Source organism: Scyliorhinus canicula, chromosome 11, assembly GCF_902713615.1.
Source record: "Scyliorhinus canicula chromosome 11, sScyCan1.1, whole genome shotgun sequence".
Classification (NCBI taxonomy): domain Eukaryota; kingdom Metazoa; phylum Chordata; class Chondrichthyes; order Carcharhiniformes; family Scyliorhinidae; genus Scyliorhinus; species Scyliorhinus canicula.
The window spans coordinates 152,467,978-152,491,439 of record NC_052156.1 but is presented as its reverse complement, the minus strand read 5'-3'; the positions used below and the strand labels follow the sequence as shown (position 1 = coordinate 152,491,439).

The following is a 23,462-nucleotide window of genomic DNA, read 5'->3' as shown; positions in this document are numbered from 1 at the left end:
CCAAAATGGAGACTGAGTGTTCACGCCGTCTCTGCACCTCGGAGAATCGCGCACCATCGTCATGGCGCGGTAGCACAGTTGCGGCGACTCTCCGGCGCGGGGCTCAGAGAATCGCGCCCATGGTCTTTCTTTGTACTTGTTTTGTGTTTTGCTGTCTAGTGACTGCTAAAGCAGGTTCAACATCAACATCAACACAAAGTGGTGGGAGGATTCTGATGAACAGAAGGAGCCCATTAAGCCCCAAGCTCCTTGAGATGTACCAAGATTTGCACACAAGAGGCCTGCACAGAATGAATTATCATTGTCATTTTGGCCTTAGGTAAATAGCTTCAATCGAGCAAAATGGATCAACCTGCCAGGTTGCAAATGTTCGTGTCCTCCAGCCTTCTTTGCCACATCAATCTGCTCTTCAGCAAAGACTTGGAATCGAGAGCCTGATCACTGCGGGAGTGGAAGAGAAATGGTTGGATTTTTTCATTCATGGAGGAACACTTTGACGGATGTAAACAAAATTGTAAACATTTAACTAAAATAAAAGCCAATTCCAGTTTTTGCCACGGACGTCATTGAGGCTTTCACAGAGATTTGATTGCAATTTTCATGGTCAAGGTTAACACCTTGGAGCTCACCAACCCCTGGAGACCATGTTTATCCACCTATTGTGGTGGACAGTCATTAGACAAGCACCGATGTCAACACTCACTGGGTGGTCTGCACATAATGGAAGGAAATGGTAGATTGAAAGAGAGTGGGAGGAGGCTCATATCGAGCTTCGACCAGTGGGGTGACTGACCTGTTTCTATGCTGTACATTCTATGTAATTCTATATACCAGGCATCTTCAGAACAAGAGTGATTGGCTGGTGACTTACTGTAATCCGTGCAGAGGTTAGGAAGTGAGCAATAATCAAATATCCATGTCAATTCTTTGCTTGTGTTGGAGCTTTTACAAATCTAGTGATACACAAAGAGAAACACACAGGTGCAAATTATGGAAGGATTATTTTATGGCCAGAGTAATGCGTTTGGCACGGATTTTATCTGTCATCTGCAGCAGCCTTCAGCACAGTCTGTGGTAGAACCCTTTAGAAAAAGAACGTTTTGTCAAGGACTTATCAGTAACATGTGTTAGCTATATGAAAAATTCCCACAAAAGTATCAAACCCTTAACCTTTAAAGGGCTTGTGTTGCTGCGCAGGTGACTGTCTGGCTGAAGGAACGACCAATTGCAAAAGCTCAGTCACATGATAAAACCGGGCACCCCACAGGATATGTCAAGTTTGAACAAGCTTGAGCCTTGTTGGAATGAACTAACGTCATCTTAATTTAGGATTTACTGATCTCGAAAGAGCTCTGTTTGCTTTCTCAAAAGCAATTTCACATTCCTTCTGAAGCCTTCGTGACTCTGACTGCTTCCAGTGAATGAAGTTTCTCCTGACCAGCCTCCAGTCAAACAAAACACTCAGGAACTACTTGAACAATACAATCTACATTAAATATACCAACCCAGGGTTAAAATACTTGTTTCGACTTTCAAATGCCCTTGAAATATTTCCAGAATAATTAATATTGGTGATAACAGATTAGATTGTGTGCTGTGAGAAGGTCCAAAGTGTATGTTCAATGCATTCATAATGTAATTTTAAAGATGTTCACGGATAGGGGGTGGTATCGGCAGTTTACGGGGCTATTTTAGAGGAAGAGAAGGCGCCGCTAGAAGGGATCAAGGCAAAGTGGGAGGAAGAGTTGGGAGAGGGTATGGAGGAGGGGTTCTGGTGTGAGGTGCTCCAGAGGGTGAACGCCTCCACCTCTTGTGTGAGGTTGGGCCTGATACAGCTGAAGGTGGCGTATAGAGCACACCTTACAAGGGCGAGGTTGAGCCGGCTCTTTGAGGGGATAGAAGATGTATGAGAGGGTGGTGGGGCGCAAACCACGTTCATATGTTTTGGTCCTGTCCAAAGCTGGAGGATTACTGGATGGAGGTGTTTAGGGTAATCTCTAAAGTGGTGCACGTGAAACTGGACCCGGGCCCTCGGGAGGCCATATTCCGGGTGTTGGACCAGCCAGGGTTGGAAACGGGCGCGGAGGCAGATGTTGTAGCCTTTGCCTCGTTGATCGCGGATCCTGTTAGGGTGTTAGAGGCTGGTTTAGCACACTGGGCTAAATCGCTGGCTTTTAAAGCAGACCAAGGCAGGCCAGCAGCACGGTTTAATTCCCGTACCAGCCTCCCCGAGCAGGCGCCGGAATGTAGCGACTAGGGGCTTTTCACAGTAACTTCATTGAAGCCTACTCGTGACAATAAGCGATTTTCATTTCATCAACCTCTCCACCCTGTGCCCTGGTGCGGTGGGGGGACCTGTTGAAATTGTGACGCTTGAAAAGGTCAAATTTGAACTGAGGGGAAGGATGGAGGGGTTCTACAATTCATGGCCGTTATTCATTATGTATTTTCAAGAATTGGATCACATCAAACATTAGGGGGGCTGCGGGCTGGGAGGGCTGGGGGGAGGGGGGACTGTATGTGTTAATGGTGACGATGGGTGATTCCTGATTCCTCTTTGTCATTTGTTTATGTTAACATGCGGGCTAATGATTGGGGGCAGGTGGGAGGATGGGATCGTTCTTATTGAAATGGGGATTGACATTGCATTCGTTACTGATTATTGTTTATTGTTGGGTGTAAATTTGGGAGAAAATGTGAAAAACGAGGAGAACTAAAAAAAATTAAAAAAAAAAGATGTTCACCGATTTTTACACCATTTGGCTTCCAAAGTGGCTTCAGTCTAGAGATTGCTTCTTGATGCTCACAAACACTGTGTCTTGGGTTTAGCTTTGTTACCCGGTGACTACAGTAAGATTGTGAAGGGACTCCACAACTAAACTAAAAACTCGAGGGAAACTAGTTGATTTCCCTGCTTCCCTTTCTAGTACAGCTGCAGCCCCAGTGGACCCTCAAAAAGAGAGGGAGGGAAGGGCAGCGCGGTGGCGCAGTGAGTAGCTATGCTGCCTCATGGCGCCGAGGTCCCAGGTTCGATCCTGGCTCTGGGTCACTGTCCGTATGGAGTTTGCAAATTTTCCCCATGTTTGCATGGGTTTCGCCCCCCCCCCAACCTAAAAAATGTGCATGGTAGCTGGATTGGTCATGCTAAAATTGCCCCTTAATTGGAAAAAATGAATTGGGTCTACTAAATTTAGGAAAAAAAAGAGAGGGAGGGAGGAAACAGACACATCCTGGAGAAGCAGTTAAGTGGTTGTTTTTGATCGGCGCAAACTCGATGGGCCGAAGGGCATTTTCTGTGCTGTATGACTCGATGATTTTATGACTCTACCCAATGATGATACTCTGCACATCTTTGGGTTGTGGGAGTTTGGACATTCTCCCCATGTCTGCGTGGGTTTCATCCCCACAACCCAAAGATGTGCTGGTTAGGTGGATTGGCCACGCTAAGTTGCCCTTTAATTCGAAAAAGAAAAATAATTGGCTACTCTAAATTTATGGGTAAAAAAAGAATTCCACAGATTTACTACCCTTTGAGTAGTGTATCAATCTTTCCTTATCTCCGTCCTTTCCTTATCTCAGAATCCACGGAAAGCAGTGGGCCCGATGGAGTCCCTGGGTGAGCACTCAGAGCCTGCACTGACCAGCTGGTAAGTGTATTCACAGACATCTTCAACAGCTCACTTCTCCGCTCTGAGGTCCCCACCTGCTTCAAGAAGACCACCATAATACCAGTACCAAAGAAGAACAAGGTAGCCTGCCTCAACAACTGGTGAAAAATAACCGGTGGTCTTAACGTCTGTTATCATGAAATGCTTTGAGCGGCTAGTCATGAGAAGGATCAATGCCAGCCTCCCATTTGGTCTTGATCCATTGCAGTTCACCTATCCCTGCAACCAGTCCACAGCAGATGCTACCTCACTGGCTCTACAATCAACACTCGAACACCTCGACAACAAGGACACCTCTGTCAGACTGCTGTTCATAGACTACAGCTCCGCCTTCAACACCATTATCCCGACAAGACTGATAGCCAAACTCTGCAATCTTGGACTTGACCCCTCCCTGTGAAGCTGGATCCTCGACTTCATCACCAACAGACTGCAATCTGTCAGGATAAGTAACAGTACCTCCTCCACAATAGCCCTCAACACCGGGGCCCTGCAAGAATGTGTGCTCAGTGCTCTACTGTACTCACTATACACACATGACTGTGTGGCAAGATTTAACTCCAATTCGATCGCTAAGTTTGTGGATGATACGACTGTGGTGGGTCACTTGGTTGCATGGTGTACCGAAAACAACTTCTCTCTAAATATCGGAAAGACCAAGGAAATGATCATCGATTTCAGGAAGCGGAGCACGACACCCTCCTTCTACATCAATGGCTCCGAAATGGAGATAGTCAATAGCTTTAAGTTCCTGGGGTCACCATCATCAACAGTTTGTCCTGGTCCACTCACGTTGATGCAAGTCAAGAAAGCCCAACAACGTCTCTACTTCCTATGGAAGCTAAACAGCGGGATTCTCCAACCCCCCGCCGGGTCAGAGAATCCCTGGGGGGGGGGGGGCATAGCGAATCCCGCCCCGCCGCCCCGACACCGGCTGCTGTATTCTCCGGCACTGTTTTTTGGGCGGCGGCGGGGTTCACGCCTCACCGGTCAGGGGGCCGGCAATTCTCCTGGCCCCGATGGGCCAAGCAGCTGTCCGTTTTTGGCCAGTCCCACCGGAGTGTATCACTCAGCTCACGGACCAGCGGGACCTGGCAGGTAAGGCGGCTGGTGCGTTCCTCAGGGGGGGGGGTGTGGGGGTCCGCCCCGGGGAGGGCCCCACGGTGGCCTGGCCCTCGATCATGGCCCACCGATCTGCGGGCGGGCCTGTGCCGTGGGGGCACTCCTTCCTTCCCCGTCGGCCTCTGTAGAACTCCGCCATAGCCGGCGCGCAGAAGAGAACCCCCCGTGCATGCCACAAACACGTCACCGGTTCCGTGCATGCGCGAGATCACATTGGCCCTTTGGCGCATACGCAAACTTGTGCAGTCCCTTAGTCGGCAGCTGGAGCAGCGCCAACCCCTCCAGCATCCACCTAGCCCCCGAGACAGGTGAGAATTCCTCACCTTGAGGGCCCGTTGACTCTGGAATCATTGGTGCCGGTTTTCCCGCCGGCGTGGGGACTTAGTCCCCAGAAAGGAGAATCCCGGCCAAAGAAATTTGGGTCGTCTCATCGACTCTCAAAAACTTCTACAGGTGTGCAGATGTACAGAAGTTCTATAGAGAGCATCCTATCCGGCTGCATCACAGCTTGGTATGGCAACTGCTCGGCCCAAGATCGCAGGAAACTGCAGAGTGTGGTGAACGCAGCCCAAAGCATCACACAAGCTTGCCACGCTGCCATTGATTTTGTCAACATCTCCCGCTGCCTCAGAAAGGCAGACAACATTGTCAGAGACCCCTCACACCAAGGCTTTGCCCTCTTCCAGACCCTTCCATCAGGCAGAAGGTACAGAAGTCTGAAGACCTACACAGCTTCTTCCCTACAGCTACTAGATTCTTCAACGACTCTCCCGCGGACTGATATGTTCCCTGTATGAACACTATTCACGATGACCTATGCTCCTCTTGCTCATGTATTTGCTTTGTTTGGCCCCTTGATCCGCACTGTAACCAATCATTGTTTGTCGATGTACCATTTGTCAATGTGCTTCTTTTTTAAAAATATTTTTATTCTCCTCCTTTTTCACATTTTCTCCCGAATTTACACCCACCAACAATAAACAATAATCAGCAACAGATATGTCAATCCCCATAACAATAACAACAATCCCATCCTCCCACCAACCCCCAAACATCAGCCCGCATGTTTACATAAACAAATGACAAAAAGGAATCAGGGATTACCCATAGTCACCCTTAATACACACAGCCCCCCTCCCCCCCACCCCCCCCCCCCCCCCCCCCCCCAACTAATGTTCGATGTTATCCAGTTCTTAAAGTGCAGAATGAATAATGCCCATGACTTGTAGAACCCCTCTGTCCTTCCCCTCAGTTCAAACTTAACCTTCTCAAGGACCAAGTATTCCAACAGGTCCCCCCGCCACGCCAGGGCACAGGGTGGAGAGGCTGCTCTCCATCAGCAGGATCCGCCTTCGGGCGATCAACGAGGCGAAGGCTACGATATCTGCCTCCGCACCCGTTTCCAACCCTGGCTGGTCCGACACCCGAATATGGCCTCCCGGGGACCCGGGTCCAGTTTCACGTGCACCACCTTGGAAATTACCCTAAAAACCTCCTTCCAGTACTCCTCTAGCTTTGGACAGGACCAAAACATATGAACGTGATTAGCGCCCCACCCCCCCGCAACGCTCACACACATCTTATACTCCTTCAAAGAATCAGTTCATCCTCGCCCCCGTGAGGTGTGCTCTGTACACCACCTTCAGCTGTATCAACCCCAACCTTGCACATGATGTGGAGGCATTTACTCTCTGCAGCACCGCACACCAGACCCCTCCTCTGTAACCTTTCCCAACTCTTCTTCCCACTTTGCTTTGATCCCTTCCAGTGGTGCCTTATCCTCTTCCAAAATAGCTCCGTACACCGCTGACACTGCCCCCTTCTCCCGTCCCCTTGTCGTCAGCACCTCCTCCAGCAACGTGGAGGCCGACTCCTCTGGGAAGCTCTGTATATCCTTCCTGGCAAAATCTCGAACCTGCATGTGTCTAAACATTTCTCCCTGCTCCAGCCCATACTTCGCTTCCAGCTCCCTCAATCCTGCAAACCGACCCCTAAGAAACAAATCTTTTAGTGAATAAATAATCGCCTTCTCTTCCCATTTCCGAAAACTTCCATCCCACATCCCTGGCTCAAATCTGTGGTTCCCCCGAATCGGCATTTCCCTTGACCCTGCTCCCAACCCGAAGTGTTGGCGAAACTGTCTCCAGATTTTCAATGAAGCTATTATTACCGGACTCCCTGAGTATTTCCCCGGAGCTATCGGGAGTGGCGCTGTTGCTAGTGCTTTCAGTCCCGACCCCCTGCACAAACTCGCCTCCATTCTGACCCACTGGGAATCAGCCCCTCTGACCCAGCTCCACACCTTCTCCACATTCGCCGCCCAGTAGTAGTACATCAGGTTCGGGAGACCCAAACCCCCTGCCTGCCTTCCCCTCTGTAGCAGCACCTTCCTCACTCTGGCCACCTTCCCTCCCCATATGAACGAGGTAATCCTTCCCTCAATCTCCCTGAAAAAAGCCTTTGGGAGGAAAATCGGCAGGCATTGAAAAATAACCAGAAATCGCGGCAACACATTCATTTTAACCACCTGTACCCGACCCGCCAGTGACAGAGGGAGACCATCCCACCTTGCCAGATCGGCTGTCACTCTCCCCACCAAACTAGTGACATTGTACCTGCAGAGCCCCCCCCCCCCCCCCAACCCGGGCAACCTGCACCCCCAGATACCTAAAGTGAGTCCCTGCTCTACGGAATGGCAGCCCCATCACCCCTGCCCCCACCCCCGGCCGAGACACCACAAAATACTCACTCTTGTCCAGGTTCAGCCTGTACCCCGAGAAAGACCCAAATACTCGCAGTAACTCCAATATTCCCCCTATAAACACACTTGGTTCCGACACATACCAGCAAGTCGTCAGCATATAAGGACACCCTATGCTCTATCCCCCCCCTCACTATTCCTTTCCATGCTACCGAACTTCTCAATGCGATGGCCAACGGTAGGGGCGACATAGGACATCCCTGCCTTGTCCCACGGTGGAGAGGAAAGTATCTCGAGCTGATGTTTGTGCGGACACTCGCCATCAGCTCCTTATATAATAGCTTTACCCAGTTCACAAATCTTGGTCCAATCCCAAACCGCTCCAGAACTGCCATCAAGAACCCCCATTCTAATTTGTCAATGTGCTTTGTCCATTATTCTTTTTGTCTACTATGTATGTACTGTGTATGTTCCCTTGGCTGCAGAAAAAGATTTTTCACTGTACTTCGGTAAATGTGACAATAAATCAATCAATCAATCCTAAAGGGTCTACCCTGTATCCTGAGATTGTGTCCCTTGGTTCTAGATTCCCCAACCAGGGGAAACATTCTCCTGCATCTAGTCTGTGCAGCCGTATTGGAATTTTATATGTTTCAGCCAGATCACCTCTGATCCTTCGAAACTCTAGTGAATACAGGCCCAGTTGAACCAATCTCTCCTCACAGGACAAGTCCCATCAACCCCGGTATCAACCTGCACTCCCTCTATGGCAAGTATATCCTTTCTTAGGTAGGGAGACCAAATCTACACACTGAACACCAGGTGTAGTCTTACCAAGACCCTGCACAGTTGCAGTAAGACACCTCTACTTCTGAACTCAAATCCTCTCGCAATGAAGGCCAACATACCATTTACCTTCCTAATTTGCTGCACCTGCCTCTCCACTTTCAGTGACTGGTGTACAAGGACACCCAGATCCCTTTGTACATCCACACTTCCCAATATATCATCATTTAAATAATACTCTTCCTTTCTGTTTTTCACACCTAAATGTATAACTGCACATTTAGCCACGTTGTATTGTATCTGCCATGTGTTTGCCCACTCACTCAACTTGTCTAAATCACCCTGAAGACTCCTTGCATCCTCCTCACAACTTGGAAATATTACGTTTGGTTCCCTCATCCAGGTCATTTATATACATCTTGCTGGGAATCAAACACTGATCCTGCAATATCCCACTAGTCACTGCCTGCCACTTGGAAAACCACTGTACTATCATGCCACCCCGTGTCTATCACCCCAATTCACAGCTTCACAGCTCCAGGGTCCTGGGTTCGATTCCCAGCTCGGATCACTGTCTGTGCAGATTCTGCACGTTCTCCCTGTGTCTGCGTGGGTTTCCTCCAGGTGCTCCGGTTTCCTCCCACAAGTCCTAAAAGACGTGCTTGATAGGTGAAGTGGACATGCTGAATTCTCCCTCGGTGTACCCGAACAGGCGCCGGAGTGTGGCGACTAGGAGATTTTCACAATTACTTCATTGCAGTGTTAATGTAAGCCTACTTGTGACACTAATAAAGATTATTATTATTATTATTGATCCATGCCAATACATTATCCCCATCCAAGTGTTTTAATTTTGCCAACTAACCTCTTTTGAGGGACCTTATCAAAAGCCATCTGAAAGTCCAAATGCACCACATCCACTGGTTCTCCCTTACCTATTCTAGTTGCATCCTCAAATTACTGCTGGTTTTGCCAATCCTGTTAATAGTTTCCAAATATTCTGTTATCACATCTTTTATGCTAGACTACAACATCATCCACATACAGGTTAACTGGTCTGTAACTCTCCTGTTTTTTGCTCCCTCCCCTTTTAAATTTGCCACCCTCCAATCTGTAGGGATATCTCCAGTTTCTATAGAATTTTGGAAGACGACCACCAATATATCCAATATTTCCAGGTTGTGATAACCCCCATGAGGACCATGGGTGATTAATAATAGATCTCCCCTTGTGGCTCGTGGAGTGTGAGGTTCCACGGTAACTGCCAAAGGCCCGTCCAGCTGGGACTCATTAACTCTTTAGATGCAGGCCCAAACCTGGACCAGCGGTTCTGGTAGCCCCAAGCTAACTCTATTGTTGTATGCTGCAGTAATGGCTTTACCTTTGAGCTATAAATAAACAAAGTTAACCTTCCTGCCTGTGTCTCCTAGATTACTACACTGGCGACGAGGAGCAAGATTCTGGACAGCCTTACCATAAGTCGATTCTGGTAAAAGGTGATTCAGTCAGCAAGACGAGGAGGACCCGGGCTCCGCAAGTAAAGGTGACAGAACCGCAGCCAAAAGTCACTGTCAAGGAAGAGACCCCAGCAGCAGCCCTTCAGTGCTTAGCATGAAAGAGATGATACCCCATCCGCTGTGGACCCCCTATCCAAGCCCCAATGACGGTCGGTGCATGGACACATACCAAGAGGCAGAGAAGGCCCCACCATCATGGGAGCGAGGGGGGAACATTTGGATTTTAAATAAACAAAGTTAAATCTCCTGCCCATGTCTCCTGGATTACTATACAGGGCCACTTCCTTTAATACTCTGCAATTTTTTTTAAAATTTAGAGTACCCAATTCACTTTTTCCAATTGAGGGGCAATTTAGCATGGCCAATCCACCTACCCTCCACATCTTTGGGTTGTGGGAGCGAAACCCAGGCAAACACGGGAAGAATGTGCAAACCCCACACGGAGAGTGACCCAGAGCCGGGATTGAACCTGGGACCTCGGCGCCGTGAGGCTGCAGTGCTAACCACTGTATCACCATACTGCCCTAACTTTGCAATGTAGCTTATTAGGCCCTGGCGATTTGTCAGCCTTTAACCCCATGGATTTCTCCATCACCGCTTTCTTACTAATACTGATTTCCTTCAATTCTGCCCTCTCACGAGATCCTTCGTTCCCCAACATTTTTGGGAGGTTAGAGTGGCCGCTGGGTGTGGGATCAGAGGGTCGCATATTCTACATTCTTTGTGTCATGGAAGAGGTGGGGGGGGGGGGGGGGGTAGAGGGATGTTGACTGGAGAGAAATTGGGTGGTGAGAGATTAAATGGCTTCAAGATGTATCAAATTAATTATGCCAGTTCTCTGATTATTCTTCGTGTGTTGTGATGGTTTCCAATATCGCTATTGTTACGAAACATTTCCACCTCACCCCAGAAACTGCAATCTATTTCTCAGTTTTGACGACAAATGTGGAAAGTGCAGTGGTTACAAATGAGGGGAAAAAACATCTGCTGACCACAAAAGAGGAAAATGGTACTGATGTAAAGGGCCTGAAGCCATTTCACAATCGTCATAACTTCTGTGGAAATGCTTGACCCTAACATTATAAGGGGTGTGACATTTAGACTCTCATCAACAGTAATTTGCAGAGTAATGGGTGAATTAGACCAAGGGTGGGTAAAGCTCGAGGTAGGTTCGATAGAGTTACTAGCTCTCTGGTACCATGATGTGTTATCTGTGCTGGTCTAACATCGACTGCAACTGGATGCAGTAAAACGAGAAACAGGCTTCCGACACAGGAGATGGTCCAACACTGTCTTATTGAACCTGTTGATTGCTGTACATAATCTGCTGTGGGTTGACACTCTATTAACCTAACTGATAACCTCCTACTGGCTTGACCAGACTAGCTCTTTATCACATGGTGATGATATTCATTGGCCTGTGCACTGCGACTATCTCCCTAGCTGTGTCCTGTGAGAGAGGGAGAGCCTTAATGCCCTGTGGGCTTTAGAGTGGTGGTGTCCTGTCTGGTGATTGGTTATTCTGTGTCATGTGTGTTCATTGGTTATCCTGTGTGCCAATCACTGCCTGTCTGCATCTCATGATATACATGAGTGGATATTATGACAGCCTGGGGGGGGCACCATCTGAACAATTTTACCACCTGGGACTTTCTAGCTCTTATACAAATAGAAGTCTGAATTTTCCAAAACTATTGGTTACCCTGGCCGGAGAGACTAGCACCAGGGGACTTCTGGCAGAATTCTCCCATCCTGGGAGTAAGTCCTGTGACTGGGCTGGAACGTGGAACGTTTCCTGCTGTGGGGCCAATTGGAAAGCACACCAAATCTCCTGGTCCTGTCCTATTAATTATGCTGCCGGGTGTTTTGCGCCATGTTCCGGGGCAGGCAAGACCTGGTGGCACGTTGTCGTATCCGGGCTCCCTATCGAAAACATGCCCAACAGCACTGACCCATTATTGAGCAAAGAAGGTGGACCTCCAGAAATTGAAGGTGGACCTCCTCCGTGACGCCAAATCTGGAAGTTCCACCTGTCGATGCTCCCCCCACCCGGTGCTGTGGTTTCCGGGGGATCCACGATTGCAGGTGGCCTCCATCCCGATCTCCGGAGGCAGCACCAGGCATTGCCCGCGGGGTTCAGCCCTGACATCTGCACACCACGTCATTCCAGAAGTGTTTTGTACCACCGTGTTTTCCGCTGGCATCGCAGAGAACACCAATAATGGTGTAAATCTATATTCTGGCCCTCCCACCAACGTCTCTCCCCCATCACCATCCCCCCTCCCAACCCCTGCTGCCCACCACCCGCCATTGAACCCATCAGCGCGGGCATGGGAGAATTCCACCCATAGTCTCTCATAAGGTGTGGACCATTTTGGGCTGAGATAAGGAGAAATGTCTTAACTCATTCAAAGGGGTGTGAATCTTCAGAATTCCCAGCGACTGAGTGGATTCAAGACTATGTCAATATATTTTTAAGCGGTTGGGAAATCGTGGGATGATGGCGAGAAAGTGGAGGAAGAAAGAGATCAGCCATGGTCTTATTGACGGTGGAGCAGAATGACCTAACACCCATTCCTATTTCTCACATTGCTATGGCCAAGTGCAGGGTTAATACAAATGCATCGCAGAATTTTTGAAAGCTATATAAATCAGACTTTTATCTCTATTGGCACAGGATCCACAAAATCCCCTGGGGCCTTCACTGGTGGAACCAGGCAGCAAGCAATGGATTATGTAAATTCCCACAGTTTGCTGGACAACTTTCTTCTGAACCTTTGTAAACACTCGATTTGGACTGGTGGGACACCTGGCCAACTTGCAATACGTTTGCAGCTTCACAACGTTCCTATAAGGCCGCACAGTATACATTATGGAAAAAAAGCGTGCTGATCAAAGATTCACTTTATCACCTAAGTGTCACCTGCGAGTGGATTCGCTGCAGAATTTGCCAAAGCTTCATAAATCAGCTTTGTCGCCCTCAGGCAATACAAACCCCACACAAGATTCACAAAGCTTCCTGTTACCCACAGGTTCTCATATTTCATTGCATTTCTTAGCAAAACAGTTGCAAGTTTTATTAGCCAACCTCAAGCTTATCACAACGCTTTGTGGTATCCGCCTCCCAACATTGATAGCCGTAGAATTGCACAAATACTCAACAACTCAGTTACGGGCGACATTGCAGCTGCCAGCCTCCACCGCTGTCAGGAATCTCTCACTGTTTTAACACTTCTCCTTTGCAAATTGCCTCGGCTGGCAAGACTTTTCTCAGTGGCTAACAAAGATCTTCTGAGACTGGAAATTTCAACAGGTTGAGGTGAAGAACTCAATACGATAAGGTCAGTGCTGGGGGATTTTTGGGAGGAGGGGAATGGTCTCCTGGGGTGACGACGCGTGTGGGCGTCGGGACATGGTTATGATGGGCAGTTAGAAATTCAAGTTCCTAGTTAACCACTCTCCATACAACATTGACCCAAGAGAGTGATGAGAATGTGAAACTTGCTACCCCAGGGGGTAGTTTAAAAGAATATAATGGATACATTTATGGGGAATCGAGATAAACAGATGATGAAGAAAAGAATAGAAGGATAAGTTACTGGGTTTCAATGAAGATTGTGTGGAGCACGGTCATGTTAGGCTGACTGGCCTTTTCTCGCTTCTAATATTTTTTAAAAAGAAGATTTTTAGCCATTACTGAGATACGGGCATCGTGATGCCATTTGTCTTGGCCACCCCTAGTCATCCTTCAATCAGTCTGAAGAAGCTCTGTCCAAACTCTCATGATGGATCCATCGTGGAGCCTTGAGTGTTGGAAACTCTGCTCACTGAACAATTAACCGTTGGAGATCCCTCTGCTTTGGAAGGAACCCAGATACAGCAAAATGTCCCAATGACGCACAGTGACACCAGTGGCGGAATTTCAATCAAAATATATTCAAACAAAAAATTTAGTAACACCGTTATTATTTAATTCTCTATTTCCACAGATAATGAAGGTATTTTGGCTGTTTCTCAGTATTGTCTTTGTGACTCCTCATCGCCAGGTAACTTATATCGGGTGAGTAACATCCAAGGGTCATCAATCTTACTTGAGCTCTGGTGGTTGTCAATCAATTTGCACCTAGTGCCTTCTCTCAGACCCACTCCCCTAGGGCTTCCACCTCAGCATTTTCCAATGTAATTAATCCCTCCTATTTCAAGTGGGTTAAGGGGTTAATTCCTTAAAAAAAGGGATGAAGAAAATCTCAGGTGACTAACTTTATTTTCATTGGAGAAAAAGGGACTGAGGGAAGATGTTGTCCAACCAATTGAAATACACATCAATGAGGTGAAAATAAGCAAGTGGTTTAATTTGGACAATAAGCGTGGGATATGACATCATAGGCACCACATTCATGAGTCGCAGATAAGGTTAGATGTCAGGCAGAACTTTTCCTGCCATAAATTACTTAATGGGAAAGAAATTCTTAGAGAAAGATTCTCTCAGGGTCAACTGACCCCTTTTAAAACAGATGGATCAATACAAATTAGAAAAGATCTCAGGACGTCCCAAAGCACTTTATGGCCAATGAAGTACTTTTGAATTATCATTATTATTCAGGAAACACAGCAGACAATTTTCAATGTGATAATGGGCCTATAATGTTTTTCAGTGAAATTGAGAGATAAATTGTTGTCAGATGTCTGGGGATAACTTCCCTGCTCTTTTTTACAATAATGTCATGGGATCCTTTGCACTCCTGTGGAGAGCAGACAGTTTAACGTTTCCATTAGATATCGGAGCAGGATTAGGCCATTTGGTCCATCGAGTCTGCTCTACCATTCGATCATGGCTGTTATGTTCCTCATTCCCAATCTCCTACCTTCTCCCCATAACCTCTGATCCCGTTATAGATCAAGAAATCCCCTTATTAATCAAGAACACCAGATTTGTGCTGTTACCGACAGGGCTACAGACCAAGAGCTGGAAGATGGAATTAGACAGAATAGTTCTTTCTTAGAACATAAAAACTAGGCGCAGGAGTAGGCAATCTAGTCTCTCAAGCTTGCTCCACTGCTCAATACCATCATGGCTGAACTCATCATGGCCTCATTCCACCGTCCTGCCCGTTCTCCGTAACCCTATAACCTTTTAACCCATTACCAATTAAAAATCTGTCTAACTCCTCTTAACTTTACTCACTGTCCCAGCATCCACCGCACTCTGGGGTAGCGAATTGGGCGATGTAGTTCCTCCTCATCTCTGCCGCCAGGGGCAGCAGGTGACACAGTGATTAGCACTGCTGCCTCACAGTGCCAGAGACCTGGATTCAGGTTTTCAAGGAGCGGGCGGGAGCCTGGTTAGGGTGCTCTTTCAGAGGGTGGGTGCAGACACGATGGGCTGAATGGCCTTCCTCTGCACTCTAGTAGTGATTCTGGTTCTAAATTTGCTACCCCTTATCCTGAGACTGTGACCTCTCATTTTCGAGGAAGCATCCGCATTTAGAGAATAAATTGCCTTTCCATTTTTCCGTCCAACATGGATGACCTCACACTTATCCAGATTAAACTCCATCTGCCACTCACCTAACCTATCTATATCCATTTGTTACGTTCCTATTTCCTAATTGCAACTTACTGTCCCACCTATTTTAGTGTTATCTTATTGTTATACCGTTATTCCACCGTGAGAACGAGTGAATCTCAGGCTTTATTATCCAGGAACTCGCCTGCCAGTATTTGCTGTACAAATGAGTGCCACCCATAGGTGGCCGGTCTATCTATTCACCCGGTGAGGGCGGAACCAGAGGCGGAGCCCACCGGGGTTCCAGTACAGTACCTGGAAGTAGACCGTATTATCATTTCCAGGTCATAGGTCACAGCACTATACAGACAGTTCATACTTAGGTGAATACATTCACCATACGTATGGAGACTTGCGACAGAGTAGCACAGTGAGGGGCAACCTAAGCTAATGAATGGGCCACATGAGTGGCCCTTCTTCAACTCTTTGGGCCGCAAGATTGAAATCGGACTTGTTCATTAATCATGGCCCCCAAGGATAAAATTAAATACATTTAATACATGCTGCATATTTCAGAGGAAGTTATAGAAAATACTTAAACATTTATATATTAATAGAACTACCATGAACTTCAAATGGTAAAAACAAAATAAATATTTACACTTCGGACGCAGAGAGAGCGCATGGCTCTCACAGTCAATTCTGTGTGGAATCAGCAAGCACCTCACTCCACTTGGCCTTGCTTTGCGTGCATATCATTTCAGTCATAACGGTAGGAAAAAAACATGCAAATTGAAACCAGTGGAATGTGACTACCCTGCACGTGGGCAACGGTCAATAAACTGTCTCGTGGGCTGCACTCAGAGGTCAAATGGGCTGCATGTGGCCCCGGGCCACAGGTTGCTCACCACTGATATAGCTCCTGGGCCCTGGGGACTTCCTCAATGCCGCACTGGAGGGTTGGCCTAGATTCTTAGCTTCAAGTTGCGCTCTTCCCATCACTCCGCTGTGCACACTTGCCCCAATATGGAGATTTGAGTATTGTGCTGTTTCCAGCTCGTCCAATCAGAGGCTGGCCTGTGGACAAGCGAACCTGCACCACTTTTCATACGTTACAAATGAGCCTGTCCTGCCACGGACCCCCTGGCGACCCCAGTTTGGGAATGCCTGAACTAGGCGATCGGCTTTCTGACAATGGGCAGTGTAGGACAATCTGACAAATATCAGGCTTGAAAAGTCACAAATAATTCACTTGTTTAAATCTCTTTTGTTTCCTCATATTTTACTTTTACTGGATTTTATTCCAGACTTGGACCGTAGTTGAGGTAGCAGACGTTATATTATGTAATCGTGTTCTGGAAAGTTCCGAGCTCAGAATTGCCTGTTAGCACTTGTCTGCTGAATTTCCCTCACTGAGGAGACGTTTGATATCCCAGTCAGCTGTCCTCCCATCCACCTCCACAACAATCACCTAACGGGGGTGTCAAGGGCCAGACGAGGGTCAGAATATTCCAAACTGATTTTTATCAAAAGTGTAGCATTTTGTAATGTGAAATAAAGATTAAAACTTAAACAAGAAGAGAAACTGCAGCAAATGTGCAGGACATCAATCAGTCAGAAAATGGAGAGGTTAATACTAATGATGTGACTTTCATTGGAATTGTTTATCTACCAGTAACTGTGTAAATTTGGGCCTGTTCTCACTGGAAAAGGGAGTGGTGATGTGATTGCTTTTAAAATTTTAAAGTCATTAGGTTATGTCAGTCATAGCAAGTTATTTCACCTGGTGCAGCAGTGGAATCAGGGTCTAAAAAGTGCTGGGAATAACAGTTTATTGAATACTCTTCAGCAGCTCTTACATGCTGCGTGTCTGTCTGCGCTCCGGGGAGAACTCCCGCGCTCCCGACACGTGACCTCTTATGCGTCATCACAGCGTCCACATGCCCACCCAGTCTACATCTTCCCCGTTTAAGTTGGGGCAACCAAGGGTGGCATGTGGCGCAGTGGTTAGCACTGGGACTTCGGCGCTGAGGACCCGGGTTCGGATCCCGGCCCTGGGTCACTGTCCGTGTGGAGTTTGCACCGTCTCCCCATGTCTGCGTGGGTTTCACCCTCACAACCCAAAGATGTGCAGGGTAGGTGGATTGGTCATGCTAAATTGCCCCTTAATTGGAAAATAAAATAATTGGCTACTCTAAATTTACTAAAAAAAAAGTTGGGACAACCGGTGACCTGAGGTGTAAGATTGTGTGAGAATAGCCACTGGATGCAAACTACTTACAACATATAAATTGAACACGCTAACAACGCATACCATTTTACATTGTGTAAAACACTGGTTAGGCTGCTGCAGCTGACACAGTGTCTTTGGTAGGGTTGCTGTATGCAGTATCTCTGCAGAGAGGTGGGGATGATGAATCGCTGGCCACGCAGTATCAGTATATTTTCATAGAAATATACAATCCCTACCGTGCAGAAGGAGGCCATTCGATCCATCAAGTCTGCACCGACCCTCTGAAAGAGCACCCTACCCAGTGCCACTCCCCTGCCCTATCCCTGTAGCCCCACCTAATCGTCATATCTTTGGACTGTGGGAGGAAACCGGAGCACCCGGAGGAAACCCACGCAGACACGGGGAGAACGTGCAGACTCCACACAGACAGTGACCAGGTCCACTGCTTGCGGACAAGATCACTATGGACCCCACATACAATGCGATCTGACAAACTCATTGGTAATGGTGGCAAATGCACTTTTAGTGTCATGGTGTAAAGGTAAAGTCGACATAGTCCCAGATGAAATGAAAATGAAAATCGCTTATTGTCACGAGTAGGCTTCAAATGAAGTTACTGTGAAAAGCCCCTAGTCGCCACATTCCGGCGCCTGTTCGGGGAGGCTGGTACGGGAATCGAACCGTGCTGCTGGCCTGCTTGGTCTGCTTTCAAAGCCAGCGATTTAGCCCTGTGCTAAACCAGCCCCTATATGCTCCTAGATGACCATAGGCTGCTTTCCCCTTTGATGGGGAGAGCTGAGAAGTGGTGATTTAAGCTGAGGATCACCATACCTCAGGCGAGGGGCAAGGTTGAGAAGGCGGGGCCTTCATGAATAACCTCAGCCGGTACAGGAATTGAACCTGCGCTGCTGGCCTCACTTTGCATCAGCTATCTAGCCAACTGAGCTAATCTAGCCCCCGTGTCACAGTGTAGGATTGAATCGATTCATCAAATATTCTGTTGGGAGTATAAAATGCGTGTCTATCGAGTGCAATGTTCTTTACTGGTAAGAAAAAGTTCTCAAACATTTTGAACAGTATCTCAGGCTCCCCTTTCTCCTCCATTTGGAAAACAAAAGATTTGAATTCTGGATGACCTCAGGCCTGCTATATGTAGTAAGGTGTATGCTTGTACTGTTTTGGATTTCCAGCATCGCAGTAAATGCGCCATTTTCAAACTTTGTCCTCGATGTTTCCATTGAACACGAGCAGGTCCATGTGGCAAAGTCCCTGTGCCATTCTGCCAACACCTGACACCATTAAGCACTGTGTTTGAAAAGCTGGAGATCAAGGGCTTCAAACAATAACAGTTTATCGAATATCCTGAGCAGCTCTTACATGCTGTGTGTCTGCTCGTAATCCCGGGAGAACTCCCGTGCTCCCAACACATAACCTCTTATGTACCCGCGTCATCACAGCCTCCTCATGGACCACTCAGTCTACACAGGGGACAAGGCCTCCGCTTGTAGGAAAGGGGATGTATTCCAAACTGTGTAAACAATACTTCAGTGGATGAGGAATGCAACTTAGATTGATTCCTTTCAGTGAATACGGCAGTGAGTCAAGATCGATCATCAACACCTTTAGAGGGCGGCCAGGGGCAGGTAATAAATCCTGAAATTAAAAACAGAAAATGCTGGGAAGATTTAGTGGACCTGGAAGAGAGAGAGATGGAGTTAATGTTTCGAGTCCAAATGATTTTTCTTCCTGACCTTGTCAGTGACGCCCAAACAACGGGAATGAATAAGAAGAACGCAAAGTATGTTGTGAGATGTTCTCTGCATCTGTTGGGATAGAACGCACATCAGCACTTTTAGTCAGAAGGGGAAGGGCTGCCACCTCTGGTTGGATGTATTCCTGGAGGTTCCATCACATGACCTTCTGCCTTCAATCTCCCATCCCTCACAATCGGTCACTCAAAACGTCAATCCTCATGGGGCACTGCCTTCCCACACAAATTAGAAAGTGAATAGTCCCTTCCATATCCAATGAGCAGATTCTTTACTGTCAGTCAAACTACCTGTTTCTCCTTGTATCCAATATTTTTGTAAGTAATAAAGACAATGTTCAAAGAATGATTTGTTAATGTCCCTATGAATTTCCCCCCAGGTTTATCTATGTCTTTAATTCCTGGAAATTAGTCTATCATTCCTGGAAATGTCAAGGCAATCCCAGATGGTTGCTAATGCCAGTAAAGGGATACATTTGATGGAGAAAACCTTTTTCTTGCATGAACTGTGAAGTTGGGCCCACTACCCCTAGACAGTACAGAGGCAGCAGCAGCAGGGGCAGCCTATTGTGAGGTAGACTGAGTGAAAGGTCAGCCTCAATGCTCTCAAACTTTGTCCCAGATGTTAAAAAAAACAAGAGAACAAAGCACATCTCTCTAGCCCTCACTCCCTGACATCCCCTTACCCCCCACACACCTCCCATTCCCCATCTATGCCAACTCATGCCCTCCATCCATCACTCTTTGCACTTAACATTCTCTGCCAATTCACACAGTTTCCACCATGGGCAGACCTCAGGAACAATGCTACAACAAAATAAAGTTATTAGCATCCATTTCAGACTTTATTATTATTAACTCAATCATCAAAACCTATTAACCACATCCAAATTACTTCAACAGCTTAATCCCTTATAAAAGCAAACATTGCATGTCAGTACCCAATCCCTTATAAAAGCAAGTATTTGTATTCATAGCCCCACACACAGTTTTATAACTACTTGAAGCTGTCAATCAAACTGTGAACCAATAGGCATTCCACTGTGATAATGGATAATGACTGTGAAGTCAGTCATCCACCATAAATTCTAAGATTATAACCTTCAGGCTTATATCAACAGACAGAATGAATGGGCAGCACGGTGGCGCAGTGGGTTAGCCCTGCTGCCTCATAGCGCTGAGGTCCCAGGTTCGATCCCGGCTCTGGGTCACTGTCTGTGTGGAGTTTGCACATTCTCCCCATGTTTGCGTGGGTTTCGCCCCCACAAGATGTGCAGGGTAGGTGAATTGGCCATACTAAATTGCCCTTAATTGGAAAAAAATGAATTGGGTACTCTAAATTTTAAAAAACCAGACAGAATGAAATAGCAATCACTTTTTAAAAATGCACAACTTTTGTTTAAAGGGCAGGTGATTTAAGTGTTTTAACAGCTTGTCAGTCCCAAGGAGTTTATCCACATTATATGTACATTCATCTCTACTTTCAACAAGCCTAAAGGGCACCTTGCCTCCCCCAAAGAGAAACATGAACTCTCCGAAAGGGCACCTTACCTCTCCCAAAGGATACCTTTCCTCTCTTATAGGTACCTTGCCCCTCCCAAAGGGATCGCTAGGCTTACCTGGGCCTTTCTAAAAGGTACACTACCTTTCCAAATATCTCTGGTAGATTTAGACCTTTTCTTCAAAGATCTAAATCTCACAAGTCATCTTTTGGACATCCCACCAGTGAAAATTGGATCAGTCTGGAGGTAGTTGCCTGAATGAATCATGGACGTGCAAAGAGGGGCTGTTTAGCACAGGGCTAAATCACTGGCTTTGAAAGCAAACCAAGCAGGCCAGCAGCACGGTTCGATTCCCATAACAGCCTTCCCGAACAGGCGCCAGAATGTGGCGACTAGGGGCTTTTCACAGTAACTTCATTTGAAGCCTACTCGTGACAATAAGCGATTTTCATTTCATTTCATTTCATTTCCTCTATTTATAGCATGACTAATCCACCTAACCTGCACACCTTTTGACGGTGGGAGAAACCGGAGCACATGAAGGATATACAAGCCCTAGCCTTCACCTTGTTACAGTGCCAGGGACGCAGGTTCGATTCCCGGCTTAGGTCACTGTCTGTGCGGAGTCTACATGTTCTCCCCATTTCTGCGTGGGTTTCCCCTCGGGTGCTCTGGTTTCCTCCCACAAGTCCCAAAAGGCGAGCTGTTAGGTGAATTGGACATTCTGAATTGGTCTACAATTTCCCATGTTCGTCTATATCATCATTTGAATTTGAAATGACCTGTACCTCGATTTTTAAAATCCCTTAGACATCAGGTATTGCGTATCCTTGTCAACAGTGAGGAACAGCTGGCTCTCGTGAAATCCCTCAAGGAAGTGAAGCATTTGAAGGTAATTGTTCCAATTTTTAAAAAATACATTGAGAGTATTTAATTATTTTTTTTCCAATTAAAGGGCAATTTAGTGTGGCCAATCCACCTACCCTGCACATCTTTGGGTTGTGGGGGGATTGAGCCCCACGCAAACACGGGGAGAATGTGCAAACTCCACACAGACAGTGACCCAGGGCCGGGATTGAACTTGGGACCTCGGTGCCGTGAGGCAGCAGTGCTAACCACTGCACCACGTGCCGCCCGTAATTGTTCCAATTGAACCGCAAAATGTTTCTACGTCGAAGGTATTGGGTCATTTTGAGAACATGGGGCCTTAAGCCAGACAATCATATTGACAGACATATGCAGGTGGGATTACCCCAAAATTGTAGGCCTCCTATCTCAGCCAATTGTCCCTTCTCTCTACAACCTTTGACAATGCAACCTGGGTGTCACACTTCAATGCATCTTGGTGTACCTGATCTTCTCTCCGACCCTTGTCAGCTTCTTGCTGTATGGGTATAGACCCATTGCTTTGGTTTCTCAAACATATCTGCCCTCTTTACTTGGGGACCAGGTTGTAGGGTAACTGAACAGGTGAATGTGAGCCATCAATGTTGTGTTGGTCCCATTGCCAGAACTGGGATCCAGGGTTGTTGAGGCCACAACACTTTCTGGTGAGGTGAGTTGCAGGAAAGCAAACTTACATTTAGGGTCTTTCACAACCTCGGGCATCCCAGTGAATCTATTTTTAATGATCGCTGAGAGATTGATATTGGCCAGGACACGAGGCATAACTCCCCTGCTTTTCTTCAAAGTAGAGCCATGGGAGCCTTTGCTTCCACCTGAGAAAAAAGATGGTGGGTACTCACTTCCCATATGAAACAGCAACTCTGACAGTGCAGCGCACCCTCAGTGCTGCACTGGAGCGTCATGTGCAGCTCAAGAAGCTCGACACTGTCCAACATAAAGCAGCCTTGATTGGCATCCCATCCACCACCATAACCTTGCACTATCCATCTGCCACTGGCTCATAGTGGCAGCCATGGGCACCATGTACAAGGTGTACTTTGGACTGGCCAAGCCTTTGACACCTTCCAAACATGCAATGTCTACCATCTAAAAGGGCGAGGGTGGCAAACGCTTGGGAACCACGCCTTCTGCAAGCTCCCCTCCAAGTTGCACACCATGTGTTTGGTCATATATTGCTGTTCCTTCACTGTCACTGTTTGCAAATCCTGTATGCGACTGCCTATCTATCTGCACTGTGGGTGCACCTACAATGGTTGGACTGCAGTGGATCAGGAAGGTGACTCGCCACTACATTCCCAAAGTCAATTAGGGATGGGTAATAAATGCATGTTTTTTTTTAAACGTATAGGAGTGGGATTTGAGCTCTCAACTTTCTGACTCTGGGGCAAGCATATTATCAAAGCCATAGCTGACACCTTTTATCTCACTTTCTATAATGAAGAGAACTCTGAAATGTCTCCTTTGCAGCTCAATTTCTGGAAAGCACCTGAAAGGATTGACCTACCGATTGAAATACGGGTCCCTCGCAAGCATGCCCACACGGTCAAATCCTTTCTGGAGTCTAATGGCATCACATATTCCGTCATGATCAAGAATCTTCAGGTAAATCTGGTAATGTTTCAGACTCCTGGCCCAGGCTGTGCGATTTGTCTCTTTGTGACTGAGTGGGGAAGCAATTTGGCTACACTGCTCCTACTCAGCTTGCGATAGCAAGGACGGCTCACTAAACACCAGTACAATGTTACAGGGCTGT

General features: G+C 47.1%; 1 protein-coding gene and 1 long non-coding RNA gene across 2 annotated transcripts in view; both read left to right on the top strand.

The window, feature by feature from the left end:
* Positions 1–3,582: 3,582 nt before the first annotated feature.
* Positions 3,583–10,041, top strand: LOC119973524. Its single transcript, XR_005462341.1, has 2 exons — positions 3,583–3,647; positions 9,708–10,041. It is a non-coding gene; the product is annotated as an uncharacterized LOC119973524 (long non-coding RNA).
* A 2,826-nt stretch (positions 10,042–12,867) lies between these two features.
* Positions 12,868–23,462, top strand: part of LOC119973521 (carboxypeptidase A1-like) — a 37,737-nt gene continuing 27,142 nt past the window's right edge. Inside the window, exons 1-4 of the mRNA XM_038811788.1 lie at positions 12,868–13,135; positions 13,784–13,854; positions 21,614–21,695; positions 23,177–23,311. Of these exons, the coding sequence (XP_038667716.1) occupies positions 13,787–13,854; positions 21,614–21,695; positions 23,177–23,311 (285 nt within the window). The 5' untranslated portion in view covers positions 12,868–13,135; positions 13,784–13,786. The remainder of the gene's footprint in view (positions 13,136–13,783; positions 13,855–21,613; positions 21,696–23,176; positions 23,312–23,462) is intronic.